The following is a 25,316-nucleotide window of genomic DNA, read 5'->3' on the forward strand; positions in this document are numbered from 1 at the left end:
GAATCATTGGATCGATTTTTACGCGTCGTAAGAGAAATTTCTGCATTTGAAACATAAAGTGTATTATATTTAGAATTACCTCATATAATCGTAGCTAGTCAGAGCAATAAGAGCTTACAGATCATTGAAGGTAATTGCAGTGATCATTGGCGATACATTTTCCTCGATAGCACCAAACTTTGCGTGTACGACAGTTTACCTAACTGTATGTACGATAAGTTGGTAGCTAAAGAGAAAAATTATATTCATCGCCGTTATCCGCAAATAAGCGAAAGTAACATCATTTTTGAAAATGTTGATACACAACCGGATTTCACGTCTTGTGGAATTTATGCTGCAGCTTTCGCTACAACTATAACATTAGGCGGAAATCCTTGCGATGAAAAATACTCCAAGGATGTATTATGCATGAGACAACACTTTTACAAAATTATAGAAGGCAATAAACTGTTGCCTTTTCCAAGGCGAGAAAAAATTATTCTTAAAAAAAACCTCGAATAAATATCTTTGAGAGAAAAGATGCCTTGATGCAATGTTTACAAAAGTCGGGGAGACGAAAAAAAATATATTGGTTGCGTTCTCACGGGAATGGGCGATGAAAAAGCCTATTCTATATTCTCTTTTATATAATATTGTCGTGATATATTTTATTAATATTTGTAAATTTATATATATCATATTAAATTATACAAATATATAAATGATTATGTAATACGGCTAAGAGTTTGCATGATATACTTTTTATTAGCCTCTTACTTATATCGATCCGAAAAACGAATCGTACCGAAGAACGAATACGTATAAATTATACGTATAGTTTACATAAAATAACTTTTGTAAATATATTATTTGCATGTTGAATACATACAAATTCCTCTGAGAATACATGCACCGAAAGAAACACAGCGAAAACAGTGTGAACCATATTATAGAATTATATTCTAAATATGTATGCGACAAAAATAGATATCTATGTGCTGTTAAAGCGTTTATATACTTGTACAGGACGATAAAACACTAAAACTTCAAGATATCATGTCTCAACACATAGAATACAATGTAAAAGGCTTTCTACTTTTCACTGCGATTTTTATGTGTGTTCTAAATGATTATTTTATATATAGACTATATTTCGATATTCATTGCGAATATTGAAGATCTATAATATATATTATGTATACTATATGTTTTCATAATGGGTGCATTCAGTGGAGAAAACCGCTCAGTGAGCGGTTAGTGACTATTGGTCCTTACTGTTTCTTACACTCAGACCAATAACGTTGACGAATTATTCAACAGTTGCGCAACTGTTGAGTGTGTGAACGCACCCAATATATATTTTCGCAATATACATCGGAACGTGTCTTTATGTACATATCGATAAATGTCGATAACGGAACTGTAAGTGTCGGTATTATCGACATTATTAGTTCCGCTCAGATGAGGACGCAATCGCGTTCGGTCGCCGCTCCAGGATCCCCTTAAGGGGATCCTGGAGTCGTCAACGAACTTGCAAAGTGTCGATAACGTAGAAGCGATCGTCAAAAAGTAGGGAACGTTATCATCTGTTATCGACGTTAGTGAATTTTGGTACATATATGTGTATATATACGAGGGCAGTTTGATAAGTCAGTGACTTTTTGAATTTTCCGCGCAGTAACTTTAAATGCACCACTGCTCCCGTCAACTGCCATCTATTAATAGACTACTGTACAAGTTTGGGCAAGCTGCGTCATTTAGTTAGTGTTTGACAGCCATTGAAAGCAGACAACCTCGTGAATTTTAACGAAAATGGAAAAAAGTGAATTTCGTGTGCTGATTAAGCATTATTTTTTGCGTAAAAAAACCATCACCGAAACCAAGGCAAAGCTTGATAAATACTATGGGGACTCTGCACCATCAATTTCAATGGTTAAGAAGTGGTTTACTGAGTTCCGTTGTGGTCGTACCAGCACAAGTGACGCCGAACGTTCAGGTCGCCCAAAAGAGGTCGTCACGCCAGAAATCGTCGATAAAATCCATGGAATGATATTGGACGATCGGAGAATGAAAGTGCGTGAAGTGGCTGAGGCTGTAGGCATCTCAACTGAGCGGGTACATCACATTTTACATGAATATTTGGACATGAAAAAGCTATCCGCGCGATGGGTGCCGCGATTGCTCACACTCGACCATAAGCGGAACCGTGTGACCATTTCAAAGGAGTGTTTGGCGATGTTCAGCCGCAATCCGAACGAGTATTTGCGCTGTTTCGTTACCGTAGACGAAACATGGATCCATCACACCATACCAGAGACCAAGGAACAATCAAGACAGTGGGTTTCTTCGGGTGAACGTGCACCAATGAAGGCCAAAGTGGGTCTGTCGGCCAACAAGGTCATGGCCACAGTATTTGGGATGCACGCGGTATCATTCACATCAATTACCTTGAAAAGGGTAAAACGATCACCGGCGAATATTATTCAGAGCTTTTGGACAGATTCGATATTGATTTGAAGCAAAAACGACCGCATTTGGCGAAGAAAAAAGTGCTGTTCCATCAGGACAATGCATGGGTGCACACGTGTGTAGTCACCATGGCAAAAATCCATAAATTGGGCTACGAACTGCTACCCCATGCAGCATATTCACCAGATTTAGCCCCCTGCGACTATTTCCTGTTTCCAAACCTGAAGAAATGGCTGGGCGGTAAGAGATTTAGGTCGAATGAAGAGGTCATCACTGAAACAAACGCCTATTTTGAGGGCCTTGAGAAAACCTATTATTTGGAAGGAATAAAAAAATTGGAAAATCGGTGGACTAAATGTATCGAGCTAAAAGGAGACTACGTTGAGAAATAAAACGCTTATTTGCCGAAAAAAATATCTTTTATTAAAAAAGTCACTGACTTATCAAACTACCCTCGTATTTACATAATACTACATGGACTGAAAAGTCTTTGGCCTGATATATAGATGGCGCCACAAACTAAAAATCCTTATATTTCCTATAGAGTACCAACCTTAACTTAGATGCTGTAAAAATTTCATGATATTTCGTTGACTCGTGTACAAGTTATAGCTTTCGAAGTAACGTTACCTCTGAATTTATCTTTACTATGGAAGAAAGTGAATTTCGTGTTTTGATTAAACATTGCTTCCTGATGGGAAAAAACACTGTTGAAGCAAAGGCATAGCTTGATAAATGTTACGGCACATCTGCCCCACCGAATTCAACCATCAAATATTGGTTTGCTGAGTTTCGTCGTAACCGTACGAGCACAAATGATGCACCATGTTCAGGGAAGCCAAATGAGGCAGTTACTCCAGAAAACATCCAGAAAATCAGTGAAATCGTGTTGAATGACCGCAAAATGAAATTGAGTGAGCTAGCTAACATCATAGGCATCTCAAAGGAACGCGTTGTCATATCATTCATGAATATTTACACATGAAAAAGCTTTGCGCGCGTTGGGTGCCGCGTTTTTTGACAATTGAGCAAAAAGCGGAACGTGTTCGACTTTCAAAGCAAAATTTGGCCCTGTTTAACCGCAATAAGGAGTTTTTGTGTCGATTTGTCACAATGGATGAAACATGGATCCATCACACCGGAGTCCTATCGGCAGTCAGCGGAATGGTTATTGCCTGGTGAAAGCCGTCCGAAGCCCGAAGTCCGAAGCCCGAAGACACAACAATCAGCCGGCAAGGTTTTGGCCAATATTTTTTGGGATGCGCATAACATAATATTCATTGATTATCTTGAACATGGTAAAACTATCAATAAAGAATATTACTGTACATTACTGGATCGATTGGACGACGAGGTCAAGGTCAAACGGCCACATTTGGCAAAGAAAAAAATTTTGTTTCACCAAGATAATGCTCCAGCTCACTCGGCTCGCGATACGACCGATAAATTAAAGAAATTGCGCTATGAATTGGTCCCGCATCCCTCGTATTCTCCAGACCTGGCCCCCAGCGACTATTTCCTTTTTCCCCGACTAAAGCAGTGGCTCGCTGATAAAAGATTTTACTCGAATGAGGAGGTCAAGTTGGAAACAAATGCCTATTTTGAGGGACTTGACACCGAGCACCATAAGACCGGCATCGAAATGTTAGCGGACCGTTACACTAAGTGCATTACTCTAAATGGAGATTATGTCGAGGAATAAAACACTTTTTTCATAAAAAAAATCGTTTTTTCATTGTTAAGCCAAAGACTTTTCAGCCCATGTAGTATAATGCTGAGCTGTGAAATTTTTATGAAGATTTATAAATTTAAAATAAGTTCAATAACAGTTTAAAAAAAAATAGTACGTTAGATTTTACATGATCCGGCTGCTTATATATCGTTTCATTTTATTTTCATTCTCTTTTTCACACTCTCTCCCTTTCCCTCTCTCTAAATTTCAAACTGTATGCGCCTAATACATCGTATGTTGGAGTCGGATATTATATTTATATTTCACTATAGGGATTATTTTTATGATTTATAATATTTATTCTAAACTTTATATGAATCAGCTAGAATGGCGCGCGCGTAAATAAAAGAGACAGAGAGGGACAGAGAGAGAGAGAGAGGGAGAGAGAGGGAGGGAGAGAGTGTGAGAGAGAGTGAGGGAGAGAGTGTGAGAGAGAGAGAGAGGGAGGGAGAGAGAAGGAGAGAGAAGGTGAGAGAGTGGGAGGGGGAGAGGTTTGAGGATAGCGGGTGAGAGTAGGCGAAGGAGGGTTAGAGAAAAAGGAGAGTTTGAGGGAGAGAGTGTGAAAGAGAAGGGAGGAGGAAGGGAGGGAGGGAGAGAGAGAGGAGAGTGTGAGGGAGAGTGTGAGAAAAAGGGAAGGGAAGGTGAAAGGCAGAGAGGGAAGGGGATGAGTGAGTGAGTGAAAAAGAAATGATAGGGTTGATAGTCAAAAAGTAGGGAACGTTATCATCTGTTACCGACGTTAGTGAATTTTGATATACATATGTATATACAGAGTGTTTTAAAAATGTCGAACCCCCAGGATAACTTTGCAGGATCAAGTTTTCATGAAAAACTTTAAAGACAAAAGTTGTAGAAAATCGAGTGACGGATTTGATGGTGACCATGAATTTGGCATTGGCCATGACCTTCAAGGTCATTTGGAAGTTGACATGCGTTTTTTAAATGGGAACCCTTATTTTTTATTACATTGTTTTATTATCTCTCCCTCCCTTCCTACCTCCCTCTCTCTCTCTCTCTCTCTCTCTCCCTCTCTCTGACACATACTCTCTGTCGCACTCTTTCTTCCTCACACTCTCTCTCTCTCTCTCACACTCTCCTCTCTCTCACACTCTTCTCTCTTTTACAATCTGTCTCACTCACATTTTCTCTCTCTCACATTCTCTCTTTGTCACACTCCCTATTTCTCACAATCTCCCTCCCACACTCTTTCTCTCACACACTCTCTCTCACAAAATCTCTCTCTCATACTCTCTCTCTCTTTTTTTCTCACACTCTCTTTCTCTCTCTTACTCTCTTGCACTCTCTCTCTCTCTCTCTCTCTCTCTCTCTCTCTCTCTCTCTCTCTCTCTCTCTCTCTCTCTCTCTCTCTCACTCTATCTCTCTCACACTCTCCTCTCTCTTACACTCTCTCTCACTCACACTCTCACTCTCTCCCTCCCCCTCTCTCTCACTCCCTCCCTCTCTCACACTCTCTCTTTATTACACTCCCTATCTCTCACAATCTCTTCCTCAGATTTTTTCTTTCACATACTCTCTCTCACAAAATCTCTCTCTCATACTCTCTCACTCACACTCTCTCTTTCTCTCTCTCATACTCTCTCCCTCTCCCTCTCTCCCACTCTGTCCTTCTTTCTTTGTCTCTCTCTCACACACTCTCTCTCACACTCCCTCTCTCCCTCTCTCCCTCTTTCCCTCTCTCCCTCTCCCCCCCCCTCTCTCTCTCTCTCTCTCTCACCCTCTCTCTCACACACTCTCTGTCTTTCTTACACTATCTCTGTCTCTCTCATCCTCTCTCTCTCTCACACTTTATCAAAGCCCTTTCGCATAGTCAAAATACGTGCAAAGATGAAACGAAACATTGCCATGCAAAAAGATTTGAAATTCAGTCCAGTCAGTGCGACGTAAATTTTTAATTACACATAAAATTTTTCTAGGCCGATATAGAATATTAATTTCATATTGAGCAATGCTCCGTTTCATATTCTCACACATGTACTTTACCTTTATAAAAATATTCTCAATTCGGCGCATCGAATTTTTCATCATTTTTCCAAGATGTTTCTTATTACTCTTTTTTATTTTCGTACGAATATTTATTATGCGAAGCGAAGAGGTTTTCAATTTGGTACAGCCAGGGCGACGTAAACTTTGCAAGAAGGACTCGTTGTCCTAATCGCAATAGTTACTCATCGTTTTTCTCAGATGATTTGCATTATTCCATTTTATTTTGGCAGGAATATGCACTGTACAAAAGTCTTTTTCATTCCGTGCAGCCAACGTGCGACGTAAACTTTGCAGAAGGAAGTCGGTGTCTTAATCGTAATAGTTTCCCATCGTTTTTCTCGGATGTCTTGAATTACTCCGTTTTATTTTGACAGGAATGTTCACTGTACGAAAGCATTTTCAATTTCGTACTTCCAATGCGACGTAAACGTTACAGGAGGAACTTGATGTCCTATTCGCAATAGTTTCCCATCGCTTTTTTCGGATGATTTGTAATACTCCGCTTTATTTTGACAGGAATATTCACTGTATGAAAATGTTTCCATACTGCTAATATGACGTAAATTTGACAAAAAGAAGTCGCTGACACGATAAAGTGAGAAGCCGATTTACGTGAAAACAAACATACTATTTCTGAAGAATCATTTTCTTGTAATAATATTCATTGCTCAAATTATTTTTTATTATGTTACACTGTATATATATCAGCGAATCGAAGAATCCGAGAAGCAGCAGCAAAATGCACATTTTGGAGAGAAGGCAAATATCGGCAACGTCGCATTCACATTCATATAAGATCTGTGTGTAGAAAAGTCGAAATGACAATGCACACACACATTTGTCCGAAGTCTGTGAGAAAAGATATATATGAAAAAATGCGATGAAAGGATAGCGTAATCGCATCAGCGATTATCCGGCAATTGTCTTTACTATATAAATACTATGTAAATACGAGGGTAGTTTGATAAGTCAGTGACTTTTTTAATAAAAGATATTTTTTTCGGCAAATAAGCGTTTTATTTCTCAACGTAGTCTCCTTTTAGCTCGATACATTTAGTCCATCGATTATCCAATTTTTTTATTCCTTCCAAATAATAGGTTTTCTCAAAGCCCTCAAAATAGGCGTTTGTTTCAGTGATGACCTCTTCATTCGACCCAATCTCTTACCGCCCAGCCATTTCTTCAAGTTTGGAAACAGGAAATAGTCGCAGGGGGCTAAATCTGGTGAATATGCTGCATGGGGTAGCAGTTCGTAACCCAATTTATGGATTTTCGCCATGGTGACTACACACGTGTGCACCCATGCATTGTCCTGATGGAACAGCACTTTTTTCTTCGCCAAATGCGGTCGTTTTTGCTTCAAATCAATATCGAATCTGTCCAAAAGCTCTGAATAATATTCGCCGGTGATCGTTTTACCCTTTTCAAGGTAATCGATGTGAATGATACCGCGTGCATCCCAAAAAATATAATCGCCCGATTATAGGAGTGAAGGTGCCCACCATGGAGGTAAGAATATCTGGAGGGAGCATAAAGTATTTTTGAGGGCGAGGGGAGTGAAGCCTGAGAGGTAAGAGGAAATATCCGTAGCGGCCATCTTGGTGGTTCAAAAATAACATATATATAAGATACGATATATGTAACTCAAATCTATTTTCACGTCATACGGCGTGATTATAACCAAAGAATTTTGAGGTTGTGTGTGTTGCACATATTTTGTAATAAAAGTGCTTGCAATAAAGTTGTTTATATCTGTAATAAAGTGCTTTGCAATAATAAATTCACATAATAATTCACGCAATATGCCTGATTGTTATACAAAAGACTGCAAGAGCAGAAGACACGTAACACGAAAAAATAAAACACAATTGAGATGGGAATACTCGCATGGCAGACTAATTACATTTCACAGGTATGTTTTAATACTATTGATTATTCAAAGTAAAATTATATTTTATATTATTGTTGACATTTTTTAAAGTAATTTGATAATTACAGAATTCCAAAGAAACCACAAGTACGTAAAAAGTGGCTTGATAGAATGGACTTAAATGACAGTAATGTTCCAGAAAATGCATTTATTTGCTCATTACATTTTGAAGAAAGTGATATGGGCAAAACATCACTTAATTGTATTAGAATTAGATCTGGTGCTGTCCCATTTGTATGTATAGACATAGAATTATCAGTTTCAAGTATTTTATATTTTGTAAGACAATATGTATTAACAAAATATGTATTACAGAATAATATGAATATGAAAAATGACGAGTCTCCTGTGAAACGAAAAAAAATATTGGACGAACATAATTATAATTTAATGAAAGAGCAACAGAATCTTGATCCTGTAAAAATACAAAAAATACATCACAATGCAGAAAAAGTATGTTAAAACATAATTATCTTATTATAAAAAATATATTATTTAGTGATCATCTTATTGTAACTGTTTAGTGATGTGGAGTTATGAATAATCTTATTAATAATTTCTTATAAAATATAATGATTCTTTTAATGACAATTATATAGATTATATAGATGATCCTGAAACATGCAGAATCAAAGAAGCAGAAAATCTTGATTCCATGGAAATATGTGACAACATTGAACAAGGTATATTTATCAATTGCAATAGATAAAACAAATCATTTTGTAGAAACACTGTTAAGTGATAGCGGACTATTACAAAAATTTTATATTAATAATAAATTGGCCAGTGATTTTTAATAGTTTTGTTACTAGTTACTATAGATTGAATAATAGAATAAAAATTTAGTATTTCTACTCAAGATATGTAGTTACTTTTTTTTTCCTAATAAAAGAATAATGTTTATGAAATTTTTTTCGTTTAGTTATATTTTTTCATCAACGTTGTATTTGATACAGTTTCCCAGACGAGTACACCACGTACTTCAAGAATTAAAAATCAAGGAATAATTGTTTCGCCATATCTATAAGAAAACACGCCACGGAAACAATCGTTGAGAACTGCGTTGGTGTATACGAGAAAAGAATTTCAGAAAAAAATTAAAATGTTACAACAAAAGCAACGACGAACCATTAAGTGTGTTGCAAAATTGAAAAATGTATTGACATGTTTGAAAAAAAAAAATCTTCTTAATGCAGAACAGCTGGATGTCTTAAAAGATTTAGGTAATTTCAACAAACAATTATTAAAACGTCAAGTTAATAAGATTAATAAAACTCCAACGCCTAAAAAGTATAGGCCAGAATTAAGATCGTTTGCTTTAACGTTGCACTTTTATTCGCCACGAGCGTATGCATTTATTCGAAAAAAATTTGATACTTGTTTACCCCATCCAAAAACAATAAGTAAATGGTACAAGTCGGTTCACGGTGAACCTGGTTTTAACGAGGAAGCATTGAAGTCCATTAAAAAACGTGCTAATTTAATAAATTATCCTCTTTTTGGCGCTCTTATATTCGATGAAATGGCTGTAAGACAACATGTAGAATATGATGGTGAGAAATATTATGGATATATAGACTTGGGGCCTAATATTGATTGTGAATACGGTATAATAGCAAAAGAAGCACTAGTGTTTCTTGTAAATTGTATTAATGGATCCTGGAAAATTCCCATTGGATATTTTTTTATTTCTGGTCTGAATGCAGAGCAAAAGTTCAATATGGTTCGTCAGGCATTAATACTATTGCATGAGCATGAAATAAATATAATATCTGTAACTTTTGACGGGGCTCCAGCTAATTTAACCATGTGCACACTTTTAGGATGTAATTTTAACTTTACATCTTTTCAGACTTATTTCTCTCATCCGATAACGGACAGAAAAGTTACTGTATTTCTCGACCCATGCCATTGTGTGAAACTATTACGTAATTGTATTGGAGAACATAAATCAATAATTGATGACAATGGTGATATGATCCAATGGGAACATTTTACGAAGCTTAATGACATTCAAGTTAAGGAAAGTCTACACTTGGGTAATAAATTAAGAACGCGTCATATACAATACCATAAACAAAAAATGAAAGTAAAACTCACAGTGCAAATCTTCAGTAATTCTGTAGCTGATGCATTAGAAATTTGTAAAAATGATTTACGATATACAGATTTTGCAAATTCGGCCCCAACGATAAGATTCATACGAATAATAAATGATCTTTTTGATATCTTAAATTCGAGGAACATGAAACAGATAGGGTTCAAACAACCGTTAAATAAAAACAATAGTTCTATAATTTTGGAAAAATTAAAAGAAGGCTATAATTTCCTATCACAATTACGAAAGACAGATGGTCAATTGTTGATTTATCCTAAAAATAAATGTGCATTCCTCGGTTTTATGATATGTATCAAAAGTATAACAATACTTTATAAAGATTTAGTTGTTAGTCAAGACGTATTAAAATATATATCAGGTTATAAATTTAACCAAGATCACGTTGAATTGTTATTCAGCTCTATACGAGCTCATGGAGGTTCTAACAATAACCCGACGGCTCGGTAATTTAAAGCCGCTTATAAAAAAATTCTTGTCCATACAGAGATCACAGAGACAGCAACTGGTAATTGCATCCCGCTAGAAATAATTTCAATACTACATGTTTCTGCGAATTCTGCAACTATAATAAATCAGTCAACTCCGAAATCTCGAGTAATAGATGATAGCAATCATGAAGATAGGAACGAAAATTTACCTCTTTTGCTTGATACAATAACGCTTTCAGAATTTACAACGAGAGTTATAGCTTATATTGCAGGTTTTGTTGTAAGACATTTAGAAAAAATTCTACATTGTGAAACTTGTATCGAAGCTCTTACTGGCAACGAGACACATATCGAATGTTCTTTAATTAATATTAAAAATCGGGGGGGCTTAAGATTGCCTTCACACGATGTAATTGTAATTTGTACTAAAGCTGAAATTGCAATTCGTTTAGCTTTGCGTGAAAGTGGCGATAAATGTTTATCAAAAAAATTTACAGAAATTTATCTCTTGAATCAAGTTTTGCAACGTCTCATTGAAAATAGAAATATTTTCTCAAATATAGAAGAACATTCTCGTGATCAAACAATTTTAGAAAATCATGTGTTTCATTTTATGAGAGCAATCGCCTCTAAATATATTAAAATAAGATTACATTTTATAGGGCGTAATATACTTCGTGATAACATAAGTATAAGGCAAGCATTTAACAAAATAGTTTTGTTTAAGGGACAATAATTCTAGTAAACAATAACTAACAGTAACATTACACTCATGTTCTAATTTCTAATTATACAATATCATAATGTGCATCCTACGTAACAGTTACATCTTGAGTAGAAAATTATAACATTGTATTGTGTTACTGGTAGTTTTTGCGTTTACATTTATATTTCTTTTATGTTAATAAAAAGTAAGACATGCGTTATAGTCTATAACTATAACTATATTATAAAATTATAATTTACTTTTATAATTATATTATATTTATAATGCAATTTTTATTTTGTCATACGTTTTGTATATTTCATAATAAACCATACGTAAATTGATTATATTTTTGTTCTCTGAAATTACTTTTTCTCACAATGCATCAAATTCAATTTATTATTTTTATTCATGTGAAAGTTGTATTTCCAAGACGTTACAATAGATATTCCATGTAATCACCGTCACTGCTGTCGCCATCTTGGTAGTTCATATACGTTACAATAGACTTACACTCCCCTTTCCCCTTAGGCTTCATGACCGGAGAAATATGCTCCCTCCAGATATTCCTACCTCCATGGTGCCCACAGTAATAAGGATAGAAATATCAGAATATATCTCTCTCTGTCGATCTTCCTCGCGCGCGCTATGGCTCCTCCATTAGTATAAGCTCTATGCCTATAATAAGAGATTCGTCAAAGCCGTGATTGGTCAGTGACATGTCCGTGATTGGTCAGTAGATTTGTCCGCTCTAAAATGCGTTGGGCCAAACAGGAGATATATTGATTATTGGCCAATAGGATTAAAGACCGTAATCTAAATCCAATATGGCCGCTAATTTGGCCCAATCTGCGCAGAACATGCTGAATTTCAACTTCTCTGAGCACACTTTGTTTTCCTTCCACCATGGTCTCTACATACATGCGGTGAGATTTGCGGCGACCAATCAGGAGCCAGGCGCAAGTAGGGATGCGTTCCGTTTCACGCATATGCGCGTATTTTTTATAGTATACGTAACATAAACTATAGATAAATGCGCGCATATACGTGGAACAGAACGCAACCTAGAACTCGATGCGTTATGCGTTATGCAAAAATTTGTTCCGACCTTTAAGATAGAATGGTATTTCGAAGCATTCACAGTTTTAACAACAGCTTTAATCACGTATTTTTTTATCTGACTAACAATCGCTAGTATGATTTTATGCTACGTCTACAATGGGGTCGTAAAATCGTGAAGTCGTAAAGTCGTAAAGTCGTGAGCTGGGTCCTATGGCGATGCTTGTACAAAGTTCAATTAGTCGCTGGATCGGAGTGTAAACCAATCAGAGAGCAGGATATTGCCCATACAATAATACGAATGATCGATTATGTTTATGTGTATTATTGAAATAGAAATATAATAGAATTCCGTGCAATTTGAAATATTTCTTTGTTATTAAATGCTTACCATTTGAATTTAATATCGATATATGTATATCTAAAACGAGAAAGGCAAAGAAGATAGTGGATAAGACCTATAAATAGAAGTAGAGATTATTTAGAATATTTCAATAAACAATTCAAAGAGGCATATGAGACAGATCATGAAAAATTTTTTAGTATTACATGAATGACACCTGTCCAATATGATTATTTGTGCCATATGTCAGACCTTTTCTTAGAAAAAGGAGATATATAAAAAGATATATAAAAAGGAGATATATAAGATGATATATCTTATGAAAATCTGTTGATACCACAAAGCAAGGCTATTGTTTTATGATTAAACTGTATGTTCCACAAAAGTATTACTTTTAATATTCATATTGAGTTTTCTTCTTTTAACAGTACAACTGTTATATAGAGAATATAGAGAAGAAAGTTTTGCAACTGTGTAAAAATACGTGAATCTGATTGATGGTATGCTTTTAATCTTGATTGAATTTAAAAATATATACCAATCAGATCAATTTTATAACATTTACATAACTTTCTCTGCTAATTGCTGACAATATTCCATATAGAATCCAACTACACTATAACATATGCTATAATAGGACAATTATATTTTTAATATTTTCTATCAGCAATGACTATATAATTATTCACTCATGCTGAAATGATTCCAATATTTCCAACAGTTTGATAAAACATTTTGTTCTTTGTTGCATAGGTTACACGTTTTATTCCATGTAATAAGACTGTCACTATACTTTTCTCTTCTTCTGTATCTGGCGTGGAAGTTGTACTGTTCAGCAATGCTGGCAAAGCTGAACAGGCTGCAGTAACAGCCTGTGATGATTCCATAATTAGAGAATTCACATCAAGACTTATATTCTTTCTTTTTCTGATATCTGTTTTAGGTACTTTAAGGTTATGCTTATTTGCTGGATCAATATTCTCGCTATCTGAAATTTATTTAGAATGTTAAGTGTTAAGAATGTTAGTGTTAAGAATGTAATTAATGATTAAGTTTTCTGTGGAAAATAGTAATTTATCAATCATTTGCCTTCAGAAATATTAATAAAATTTTTATTGCAAGTAGGCGATTTTGCTGATAAATTCTTTATCATTGATCCTTGTGATACTGATGAAATTTGTGAAGATGACTTTATCAAAAATGAATAAATAAGTGCAGTCCACACACCGATATCATTTTCCCACGATGTTTACATAGCGTGATATATAAAATCTTTCCTCTGATTGGTCTATTGTAGCTCAAGTCGTTACAATAGTCGCTGAAATTGGATTGGAACCAACTCAAACGACTGTGCTTGCACGCGTTTTGCGATCGAAAATAACCTTTCAGTCGACCATTGCTACGACTCTACGACCATATTCTATGACTTTACGACTCTATTGTAGACGATCCTAACTTGAACGACAGCGATTACGATCTCTCAAGCGACTACCGCCACGACTCTACGACCATATTATATGACTCTACGACCTCATTGTAGACGAGGTATTAGAGGCCTAAATTTAGGACTTTAGTATATGATTTGGCCTTTAGACGTAACGATTGGTTTTCGAATAGAGAATTTCTAGAGTCCCTATCGAGATTCTTAGGCCGAGTTTACAATACATATAAAGTCAGCCGTCAGCCATAAGGAATTATCATGGTTGAATGTAAAAAGAATTTGTGACCATATAACCTAATAATTAACCATCAAATGTTTAAATTGGACTACCAATCACCACCGAATGATTTTCTTTCGATTAAGACTAATTTGAACAAAATTGCTTGATAAATAATGTATTTGCACGGGTAATTTTACAATCACCTCCACCATTTTACCGCTCATGATTTTTTTTATTTACTGGATAAACTACAGACCACCAAACGTTTTAAAGAATGTATTCGTGATCACCAAACGATTCTGCATCGAATAAGCCCTTATTGAACTCGATTAGACTGAGAATGCAAATGTTCGGCTAACTTTACACCAAAATTTTAATTATTTAATTAATAAAGAACGATTAACCACCAAATGTTTAAATTGGACTACCAATCACCATCGAACGATTTTCTTTCAATTAAGACTAATTTGAATAAAATTGCTTGATAAATAATGTATTTGCACGGCTAATTTTACAGTCATCCCCACCATTTTACCGCTCATGATTTTTTTTATTTTATTTTATTTACCAACGACCACCAAACGATTAGTTAATTTTAATTTTTAAAAAATCAAAGTGGTTCGGCTAACTTTACGGAGCTAAAATCAAATTCTGATTCGTCAGGTACAGGCAACAGAGAACAGAAATCCAACACGTCGAAAATTTTGTTTTCGTTGCCTGCTCCGTGTTCCTATATTTTTCATTATGCATTGATATACGGTTTCCTATAGGTCGAAATCTACTGCCTGTGTTATTCTCTGTTCTTATTGCCTGTAGTTTTCATTGGCTGCGTTCAGCAGAACAAAGTGATCAGTGAACGCTTAGTGATTCTCGCTCCTGATTGGTAAATTCTTCTGGGTCTATGAAGAATCTAACAGAATGCTCCAATCACAGACAATAATCAGTAAGCGCTCATTGATCATTTTGTTCCACTGAACGCAGCCATTGTGCATAGGGCTTTACTTTTACAGCTATTATAGACGAGCCTTCACACTGTTCAACACAGCAAAAGTCTGAGTTGCAGCATGTAAATCATATCAATGCTACTAATATTTCGAAATATTGTATGTAACAGATGATAACTGTTTTTATTCCTTTAGTACGAATATAATTTACAATAATAAATATATTTAATTAGTGTGCACGTAACCTACAATATATATATTGTTATATGTATTTTTATACACTCAAACGCAAAAAACCCGGTACACTAAAAATTTGGGAAAAAATTACAAAATTTCAAATGATCATAACTTGGTAAATAATGAAGATACAAATATGCGCAGAAATGCAAAATGAAGCTTGAAACGTCCTCTTTAAGAATATCTGAATGGCAATTATGCTCGGCCATTTTTTTGAAAATGGCGGATGATAAAGTGAGAGGATGCAAAATTGATAATCAAAGGTCCGTGTTTGCGATGGTGCATGGTGTGCATCAGGTATCGCAGCGTAATGGGACCAAATGCACATGAAAGTATAGAGTATTATCTTTAAAATGCTACTTTACCAAGCTCGATGTGATCATTTTTCACTGAGTTGTTCCAAATTTTGCTAAAAATGCAGTTTTCCTGTTAAATTTGCATAATTCAGTGAATAAGTATCGCATCAAGCTCTATAACGAAGTATTTTAAAGAAAACATTCTATACTTTTAGGTACTTTTCGTCCCATTGAGCTGCGACACTTACTTTGCTCCATCTGCCGTCGCACGCTCGAACCTTTTTTTAGCAACTTTTCATGTTCTCCTTTTTATCACCCGCCATTTTGAAAAAATATCGTTGCGCACAATTTCGATAGATCTTTCGAAAAGTACGGTTTCAAAGCTTTCAAACCGTTTTTGAAATTTGCTGCTAGGATATTTAGGTGTCGAGATATTCAATTTCGAATTTGCAACAAATGTCGATTCAGCGAGGCTTAAGGGGCTAAGAGGCTCTGCGGTTCGTTTGGCTCTTTCATAATTTCAATAGCCGCGTTCATTATTCTCTATACAATAATTTACACAATTTTGCGAATTGGAAATTTAATTTTTATCAAAAGTTATCATTCTTTACCCTTCAGTTACGCATGATCACTGTGGTATACACTCTAGTTCGCGAAGCTGTCCCTAGCTCTCTACCTTCTCCGTACGATTGGCCATTATGGTACACAGCTTGAATATGCTGTTCAGGATCGCGCCTGAGTTCGCGGTGACCCGGCGCGCGGGATGCCGAGTCGCTGGACGCCACCTGAACGTCGAAATTCCCTGGCGCTCCTAGTCCACGGAGCCGCCGCGACGCGGCGATTTGGGTTGTCGCGCGCGCGAGCCCCTCGGCTCGCACGCGAGTTCGAGCTGCCCAGGGCATATAAGAGTGCCCGCGGAGACGATCAGAGATTGCCTTCGTACGGTCCACCGCCGATAGTGGCACTATCTCTTGTACGCTGGACTTCGCGAGTTTGTCAGTACGCCGGGCTTACGTTCTGGCTTGACTGAGATTCTGTCGGTGCGCCGGGCTTTAACGTCTGGCTTGACTGGATTTTTCTTAAATGTATGTGCCAAGATAATAAACAAAGACAAACAATTTTCCTTTTCCGAACGTGTTCACTCCGATAAGCGCTGCCTTGTGCGACTTTTCTTTTTCCGTGATCTTTTCCTTTCGAGGCGCGTTGCTTCGTGCAACTTCATCAATTTTAACCATAATTGATTGTTTCGCATCGAAATTATTGCGTCGATTATGGCGACGATAAATCCTGAAAAGGCTGCTCAAGTTATTGCTTTAATTGAAGATGGCAGAAGTCGAAGGTACGTTGCTCAGGCACTTGATTTGTCAGTGTCAACTGTGCAACGTGCTTATGCCAGGTACTTACAAACCAATTCTTTCCATAGAAGGCCTGGTTCGGGACGTCCTCGATGTACCAATCACAATGATGACCGATTTATTGTTTCAAATTCGTTAAGAGACAGACATCGAACATCTGTTCAAATTAGAAACAATTTAAGGGATGTCCGCAATATTAATGTATCCGTTAACACCGTTCGGAGAAGATTAAAGGAACAAAATCTGCTTTCGCGCAGGCCAGCAACTGTACATTTAACCTTTGCTTAAATGTCACCATCGCGAAGCTCGACTCAATTTTGCAGTTGAGCATAGAGACTGGACTTACGCAGACTGGAACAAAGTACTCTTTAGCGATGAATCTCGTTTTTGTATCTATTCTCCAGATGGACGAGAACGAGTTTATCGTCGCGGTGGAGAACGATTTGCAGACTGTACGGTAAGTGAGAGGCATAGCTACAATGGAGGCTCTGTAATGATTTGGGCAGGAATTTCAGCTAATGCTCATACAGATCTGCACTTTTTTGACAAGAATATGAACGCAGATGTATATGTGGAAGACATACTCATTCCGTATGTTATTCCGTACGCACCCTTCATCGGAGAGAACTTCTTGTTTATGCAAGACAATGCTCGACCACACACTGCGAGAAGAGTGCTTGATTTCTTCGATGAAGTTGGCATAAATCGACTCGATTGGCCAGCAAATAGTCCAGATTTAAATCCAATCGAACACTTATGGGACAACCTTTGCAGGAAAGTATGAAATTATGTACCTGCTCCTCAGTCACTGCGAGAACTGCGAATAATTCTCGAAAACGAATGGAATACAATTACGCAGGATGAAATTAAAAGACTAATAAGGAGTATGCCTGATCGTATGAATGAGGTAATACGCGCACGAGGCAGTCATATCCACTATTAGTACACACACACCACACACACAGCAGAGAGGGTTTGGAGTCATTAATTACTGCAGGAGTGACGAACTGCGGGGTCCTTATCTCTGCTGTAACACCACACACATACACACACACACACACACACACACACACACAAACACCCATCACAAGGAGGGTGTGAAATCTTGAAATACTATGGAGCTGACGAACCACGGAGTCCTTATCCTTGTGGTATACAAACACACAAACACACACACACACTACATACAATGGGACATTTCCTACCAGTAAAACTCCATGCGGTTTATATTGGGAAGACTTACAACCATAATTTGAGCTAATAACAGCGGTATCTTAAAACGCAATTCATCTTTATTACGTAATATCGATTACGTAAAATGAAGAACCTAAATTGAATTTTACTTTCATTTCCCTGGCTTTCAAAATAATAAATGCAAATCATTGAATATATTGTGCAGGTTATGTAAATTATTATATAGAGAAACATGAACACAGCTATTGAAATTATGAAAGAGCCAAACGAACCGTAGAGCCTCTTAGCCCCTTAAGCCTCGCTGAATCGACATTTGTTGCAAATTCGAAATTGAATATCTCGACACCTAAATATCCTAGCAGCAAATTTCAAAAACGGTTTGAAAGCTTTGAAACCGTACTTTTCGAAAGATCTATCGAAATTGTGCGCAACGATATTTTTTCAAAATGGCGGGTGATAAAAAGGAGAACATGAAAAGTTGCTAAAAAAAGGTTCGAGCGTGCGACGGCAGATGGAGCAAAGTAAGTGTCGCAGCTCAATGGGACGAAAAGTACCTAAAAGTATAGAATGTTTTCTTTAAAATACTTCGTTATAGAGCTTGATGCGATACTTATTCACTGAATTATGCAAATTTAACAGGAAAACTGCATTTTTAGCAAAATTTGGAACAACTCAGTGAAAAATGATCACATCGAGCTGGGTAAAGTAGCATTTTAAAGATAATACTCTATACTTTCATGTGCATTTGGTCCCATTACGCTGCGATACCTGATGCACACCATGCACCATCGCAAACACGGACCTTTGATTATCAATTTTGCATCCTCTCACTTTATCATCCGCCATTTTCAAAAAAATGGCCGAGCATAATTGCCATTCAGATATTCTTAAAGAGGACGTTTCAAGCTTCATTTTGCATTTCTGCGCATATTTGTATCTTCATTATTTACCAAGTTATGATCATTTGAAATTTTGTAATTTTTTCCCAAATTTTTAGTGTACCGGATTTTTTGCGTTTGAGTGTATTATACTGCTTTATACGAAGAAACATAATAAAACCTGTAACGAAAGTTGAAGATAAATATAAAAAAAAAATTAGAGCTTTTTATTAACATATCTTGCAGAGAGAAGCCTGAGAGAGGGCATGGCTGCATTTACAGCGTTATGGAAAAGTTGGCTGATTCGCAGCGCCAACTGGGTCCATTTTTCATGGACATGAACTAAGCCATACTAAGACATACTAAGCCAATGTCCACGATTTGTCGGTACTATTCCGTGCTATGTCCATAATTATTTGGTTCTGTTCTGTGCTATGTTCACGAGCGAGCTAGATTACTTAGATAAAAACGAAGAATCGGTCTTCGTCTCACCACCAGCGAATAGACAATCGCGACGAAGCGAGCCAGCAGCGATGTTATCGTAAGGCAGACGTCGCCCCTTTCACCCCCTTGTTTTCCTTTCCACATTGTTTTATATTCATAATTCGGGAAGAAAATAATTTCGAGAGTTCGGACGATTTCTAGCAATGACGCGACAGAGATAACGCGCGGCCACATTAATTTGTCATGACTTTTATATTACTTACAATTACATAAACGCCCATATGTGCAAATTATAGATAATTATTGCGCGTATGTTTTAATATTGTACAATATGGCATATAATAACAACAACTTCATTTCTTGCAGTATTTTTTTAAGATCTTCGTTGAGATCGTGAATTAATTATTTTCTTCATCAATCAGTTTTCTGCAAAAATTACGACTTTTTAAATAAAATATTGTTGTGCCCGCGCGTGAAAGAAATAACTCGGGATAAACTAAACGAGAAAAGCTTTATTTACAGCCAAGAAAAACGGATCTTAATCAATCTCAAAATAATCGCACGAATTCGCTTTACGTCCGTACGCTGTGACAGGACTAGAGCGACTCTCTACTCTAGTTGTTAGTAAACAAACTCCTTGACAACGATAACAGCTGTCAAACATTCTCTATATGCCTTCTTCACAGTCTTCTCCCAAGAGCGTGGGAACAATACGTTCCCCAAAGTTGTGGGCACAACAATATAAAACGTTTCTCTTCTCTTCTCTCCGAAGAGTTAATTAAAACATATGTACTCCACAGAGTCAACTAACAAATGTGTAGTCAGAAGAGTCAATTTAAAAGTGTACTCCGAAAAGTCAATTTAATAGCGTATTCCGAAGAGTCAATTTTAAAGCGTACTCTGAAAAATCTAATTAATATTGTAATCCGAAAAGTCAATTTATAATAGAATATTTACTTCGATGATTCAGCTAAAGAAAAAAACATTTACTTATTATTATATTCAGAGAATAACATTTAATTTATTATTTATACTTATCTTACTTATGCTTACCCTACATATGCTTCTTTGAATGAAAAATTTAATTTGTTGACTGATTCAGATTCAGATTTGTTAAAATATCTCTTATGCGCAACTCTTGAACAGGTAGGTAGTAAAATAACTTTTTTTCTTTACGAATTTTATAAACTTTTCACGAACATAAAAATTGAAAGATTCTCAGAGAACAAATAACTTTTCTTGAACATTTAAATCAAAGGAAAATCTTTTCCCATTAATAAAGAATGAATAATTAATATCTCACACGAGAGGAATCTTCATCCTTGAAATAACCGCGTGATTTTGCTTTTAGAAAAGTATAATATTGATGTAATAGTAACAAATGCTACCCAATAATGGTGCAAATCTTAAACGTTTTTGAGAAATGCAGTTTGAAGTTTAGTCTCTTCTGTTAATGTTGTTATAGCAGAAGAATTACCAATTTGCTTCAGTAGCGCAGATCAGACTTTGTGATATGAGCGTAGAGGTTGTTCAAGTGTGTTATTTTTACTATCACAGGGAGAACTATGTAGAATGTATAATAATACGCAGACAAATTCTTTACATAATCATACTTATTTCTTTTAGCATGAATAAAAATGATCAATGCTAACGTGATAAGTGTATATCGCAATTGTACGTGTACGCAATTGTACACATACACACACACACGTTCACACGTATACCAATGACGTCAAAACCGAACAATTCGTGAAAATCTTTTATTGATCGCAATTGTATGCAAAGACGAAAGAGAAGTACACGGGTCTCCGTGGATATCTCGTCATATTGATTGTCTATGAGCTGATAAACAATTGATCTCCGATATTTACAAGTTACGCTTGTCCGCAGCTTGTTCGGTTTTGATATCATTGGTATCAGTGATGCGAATTTGGTGACGGGCTTGCACGAGGATTCTCCTCCCCCTCCCTTATACGCACACAGCCAGCTCGGTCAATCCGCGTGAGCCACGCGATCGGCAATTGTCGACGCGCCGAGCGAGCGAGAGAGAGAGAGAGAGAATATCATTCCCTCCTTGTCGCTCTCGTTCTCGCTCAGCGAGCGAGCCTAATTCTTTCTTACCCATAATCTGAATCGCGGGCGCGACTGTCTCTCTCTCCTTTCCTCTCTATGACAATACTGAAAAGTTTTGTCTACTCGGCGCACCGAAATTATTACAAATAATATTTTATTATTAATAATATTATTATTTGTAATATATATTATTTGTAATATTATTATTTGTAATTTTATTTGTAATTGTATAATAATGTTACAAATAATACAAATTTTTACAAATTTTATTTGTAAAAGTTTATATCATTCGTAATATTACTTGTAATAGTATTAATAATATTCGGCGCCAAGAAAATGAAATATATTTTATTAATTATTTTGCGGAGTTGGGCAGGTTCACAGGTTTGATTATTGAATTGTTTAATAATATTTTAAGAATAATTTTAAGTTATACAAGGATGTAGTATGAAATATAAAAGAATATTGTAACAGAATCAAGAAGTACGAAATGAAACCTCTTTGCTTTTATTACAATACCCTGTAAGTTAATAAATATTTTTCATACAGTATTAAATAATCTCCAAAAACAATTACATCCGTGAAATTTTCTATCTGCGCAAAAAAAATTCATAAAATATATTTGTTTCGTCGCTCTAAATGAGAAAACTCTCAGAACAATGTTATAGTTGTTCAATGCACTACTCAATAAAAATATAATAATACCATGTTTGTATGTGTGAAGAATATTCGCTAACTTACAGGATATTGTAATAAAAGCAAGGAGGTTTTATTTCGTACTTCTAAGGCCAAGACTTATTAACGGCTAAAGACATATTCGAATTGATCTTGCCTTAATTGGTCGGATCAGTGATCGGTCTTGCCTTAAGTTCCAAGCCTCATAACTCGGAAAGTACTCGATGAAATGTAACTTTGTTAGAGTGTTTTGGAATGCTCTCGAGATAAGCTACAAGAATATGTAATAAAAAATCGTAGTTTCTATTTAAAAAAACATTAATGACCTTGGCCTGATTTTGACAAGGTCACTTCACTCAAGGTTGACCTTGAGTGGAGGAGTCAAGGCGAGGTCAATGCCAACATGATTTTTTTTAATGGAATATCCTACTTTTTATCACACAGTGTTAAAGATGACAGCGAGACGTTTCCGAAATACTACTTGATGACCTATTTTTGTTGAGAATTGTCTGAGTTATGAGCTTTAGAATTTACGGTGCCGCCAGCATTAGTATTATTCAGGATGTACCACGTGGAGGTCGCATGATCGAACTTTACATCTCCCCCCTGTGTATGTGTGTGTGTATGCGTGTGTATGTGTCAGCAGAGATAAGGACTATGCAGTAGTTGTGCGTCAATTTTTAACTGATACACACGCATACACACACACATACACAGGGGGGAGATGTAAAGTTCGATCATGCGACCTCCACGTGGTACATCCTGAATAATACTAATGCTGGCGGCACCGTAAATTCTAAAGCTCATAACTCAGACAATTCTCAACAAAAATAGGTCATCAAGTAGTATTTCGGAAACGTCTCGCTGTCATCTTTAACACTGTGTGATAAAAAGTAGGATATTCCATTAAAAAAAATCATGTTGGCATTGACCTCGCCTTGACTCCTCCACTCAAGGTCAACCTTGAGTGAAGTGACCTTGTCAAAATCAGGCCAAGGTCATTAATGTTTTTTTAAATAGAAACTACGATTTTTTATTACATATTCTTGTAGCTTATCTCGAGAGCATTCCAAAACACTCTAACAAAGTTACATTTCATCGAGTACTTTCCGAGTTATGAGGCTTGGAACTTAAGGCAAGACCGATCACTGATCCGACCAATTAAGGCAAGATCAATTCGAATATGTCTTTAGCCGTTAATAAGTCTTGGCCTTAGAAGTACGAAATAAAACCTCCTTGCTTTTATTACAATATCCTGTAAGTTAGCGAATATTCTTCACACATACAAACATGGTATTATTATATTTTTATTGAGTAGTGCATTGAACAACTATAACATTGTTCTGAGAGTTTTCTCATTTAGAGCGACGAAACAAATATATTTTATGAATTTTTTTTGCGCAGATAGAAAATTTCACGGATGTAATTGTTTTTGGAGATTATTTAATACTGTATGAAAAATATTTATTAACTTACAGGGTATTGTAATAAAAGCAAAGAGGTTTCATTTCGTACTTCTTGATTCTGTTACAATATTCTTTTATATTTCATACTACATCCTTGTATAACTTAAAATTATTCTTAAAATATTATTAAACAATTCAATAATCAAACCTGTGAACCTGCCCAACTCCGCAAAATAATTAATAAAATATATTTCATTTTCTTGGCGCCGAATATTATTAATACTATTACAAGTAATATTACGAATGATATAAACTTTTACAAATAAAATTTGTAAAAATTTGTATTATTTGTAACATTATTATACAATTACAAATAAAATTACAAATAATAATATTACAAATAATATATATTACAAATAATAATATTATTAATAATAAAATATTATTTGTAATAATTTCGGTGCGCCGAGTAGACAAAACTTTTCAGTATTGTCATAGAGAGGAAAGGAGAGAGAGACAGTCGCGCCCGCGATTCAGATTATGGGTAAGAAAGAATTAGGCTCGCTCGCTGAGCGAGAACGAGAGCGACAAGGAGGGAATGATATTCTCTCTCTCTCTCTCTCGCTCGCTCGGCGCGTCGACAATTGCCGATCGCGTGGCTCACGCGGATTGACCGAGCTGGCTGTGTGCGTATAAGGGAGGGGGAGGAGAATCCTCGTGCAAGCCCGTCACCAAATTCGCATCACTGATACCAATGATATCAAAACCGAACAAGCTGCGGACAAGCGTAACTTGTAAATATCGGAGATCAATTGTTTATCAGCTCATAGACAATCAATATGACGAGATATCCACGGAGACCCGTGTACTTCTCTTTCGTCTTTGCATACAATTGCGATCAATAAAAGATTTTCACGAATTGTTCGGTTTTGACGTCATTGGTATACGTGTGAACGTGTGTGTGTGTATGTGTACAATTGCGTACACGTACAATTGCGATATACACTTATCACGTTAGCATTGATCATTTTTATTCATGCTAAAAGAAATAAGTATGATTATGTAAAGAATTTGTCTGCGTATTATTATACATTCTACATAGTTCTCCCTGTGATAGTAAAAATAACACACTTGAACAACCTCTACGCTCATATCACAAAGTCTGATCTGCGCTACTGAAGCAAATTGGTAATTCTTCTGCTATAACAACATTAACAGAAGAGACTAAACTTCAAACTGCATTTCTCAAAAACGTTTAAGATTTGCACCATTATTGGGTAGCATTTGTTACTATTACATCAATATTATACTTTTCTAAAAGCAAAATCACGCGGTTATTTCAAGGATGAAGATTCCTCTCGTGTGAGATATTAATTATTCATTC

At 36.0% G+C, this 25,316-nt stretch overlaps 2 protein-coding genes and 1 long non-coding RNA gene across 5 annotated transcripts; 2 read left to right on the forward strand and 1 right to left on the reverse strand.

Annotated features, from left to right (window-relative positions):
- Positions 1 to 1,442: 1,442 nt before the first annotated feature.
- Positions 1,443 to 2,544, forward strand: LOC112589995 (uncharacterized). The gene has a single exon (XM_025305290.1). The coding sequence runs from the start codon at positions 1,792 to 1,794 to the stop codon at positions 2,494 to 2,496; it is 705 nt and encodes a 234-aa protein (XP_025161075.1). The 5' UTR covers positions 1,443 to 1,791; the 3' UTR covers positions 2,497 to 2,544.
- Positions 2,545 to 8,486: 5,942 nt separating this feature from the next.
- LOC112589997 (uncharacterized) lies at positions 8,487 to 11,613 on the forward strand. 3 transcript variants are annotated; one of them, XR_003113921.1, is made up of 4 exons: positions 8,487 to 8,567; positions 8,714 to 8,797; positions 9,071 to 9,337; positions 9,967 to 11,003. XR_003113921.1 is itself a non-coding variant. In XM_025305291.1 (4 exons), the coding sequence occupies exons 2-4, from the start codon at positions 8,723 to 8,725 to the stop codon at positions 11,395 to 11,397; spliced, it is 942 nt and encodes a 313-aa protein (XP_025161076.1). In that variant the 5' UTR covers positions 8,487 to 8,567; positions 8,714 to 8,722; the 3' UTR covers positions 11,398 to 11,613. The 3 variants fall into 3 exon arrangements, 2 of the variants coding, with proteins under 2 accessions (XP_025161076.1, XP_025161077.1); XM_025305291.1 differs by lacking the exon at positions 9,071 to 9,337 and having other exon boundaries at positions 9,967 to 10,153; positions 10,718 to 11,613; XM_025305292.1 differs by lacking the exons at positions 8,487 to 8,567; positions 8,714 to 8,797; positions 9,071 to 9,337 and adding an exon at positions 9,344 to 9,667 and having other exon boundaries at positions 9,967 to 10,153; positions 10,718 to 11,613.
- A 1,871-nt stretch (positions 11,614 to 13,484) lies between these two features.
- Positions 13,485 to 14,293, reverse strand: LOC112589996 (uncharacterized). Its single transcript, XR_003113920.1, has 2 exons — positions 13,997 to 14,293; positions 13,485 to 13,757 (listed from the first exon to the last, which is right to left on the reverse strand). It is a non-coding gene; the product is annotated as an uncharacterized LOC112589996 (long non-coding RNA).
- Positions 14,294 to 25,316: the final 11,023 nt, after the last annotated feature.

This window comes from Harpegnathos saltator, unplaced genomic scaffold (genome assembly GCF_003227715.2).
Source record: "Harpegnathos saltator strain DR-91 unplaced genomic scaffold, Hsal_v8.6 scaffold689, whole genome shotgun sequence".
NCBI lineage: Eukaryota > Metazoa > Arthropoda > Insecta > Hymenoptera > Formicidae > Harpegnathos > Harpegnathos saltator.

Excerpts from the sequence above, each read along its gene's own strand:
- LOC112589997 (XM_025305291.1), top strand. The coding sequence starts at position 8,723 with ATGATCCTGAAACATGCAGAATCAAAGAAGCAGAAAATCTTGATTCCA. Across the intron at positions 8,798-9,966 it reads ATGTGACAACATTGAACAAG|ACTTATTTCTCTCATCCGAT; the intron begins GTATATTTATCA and ends ACATCTTTTCAG. Across the intron at positions 10,154-10,717 it reads TAAGGAAAGTCTACACTTGG|AGATCACAGAGACAGCAACT; the intron begins GTAATAAATTAA and ends TTGTCCATACAG.
- LOC112589995 (XM_025305290.1), top strand. The coding sequence starts at position 1,792 with ATGGAAAAAAGTGAATTTCGTGTGCTGATTAAGCATTATTTTTTGCGT.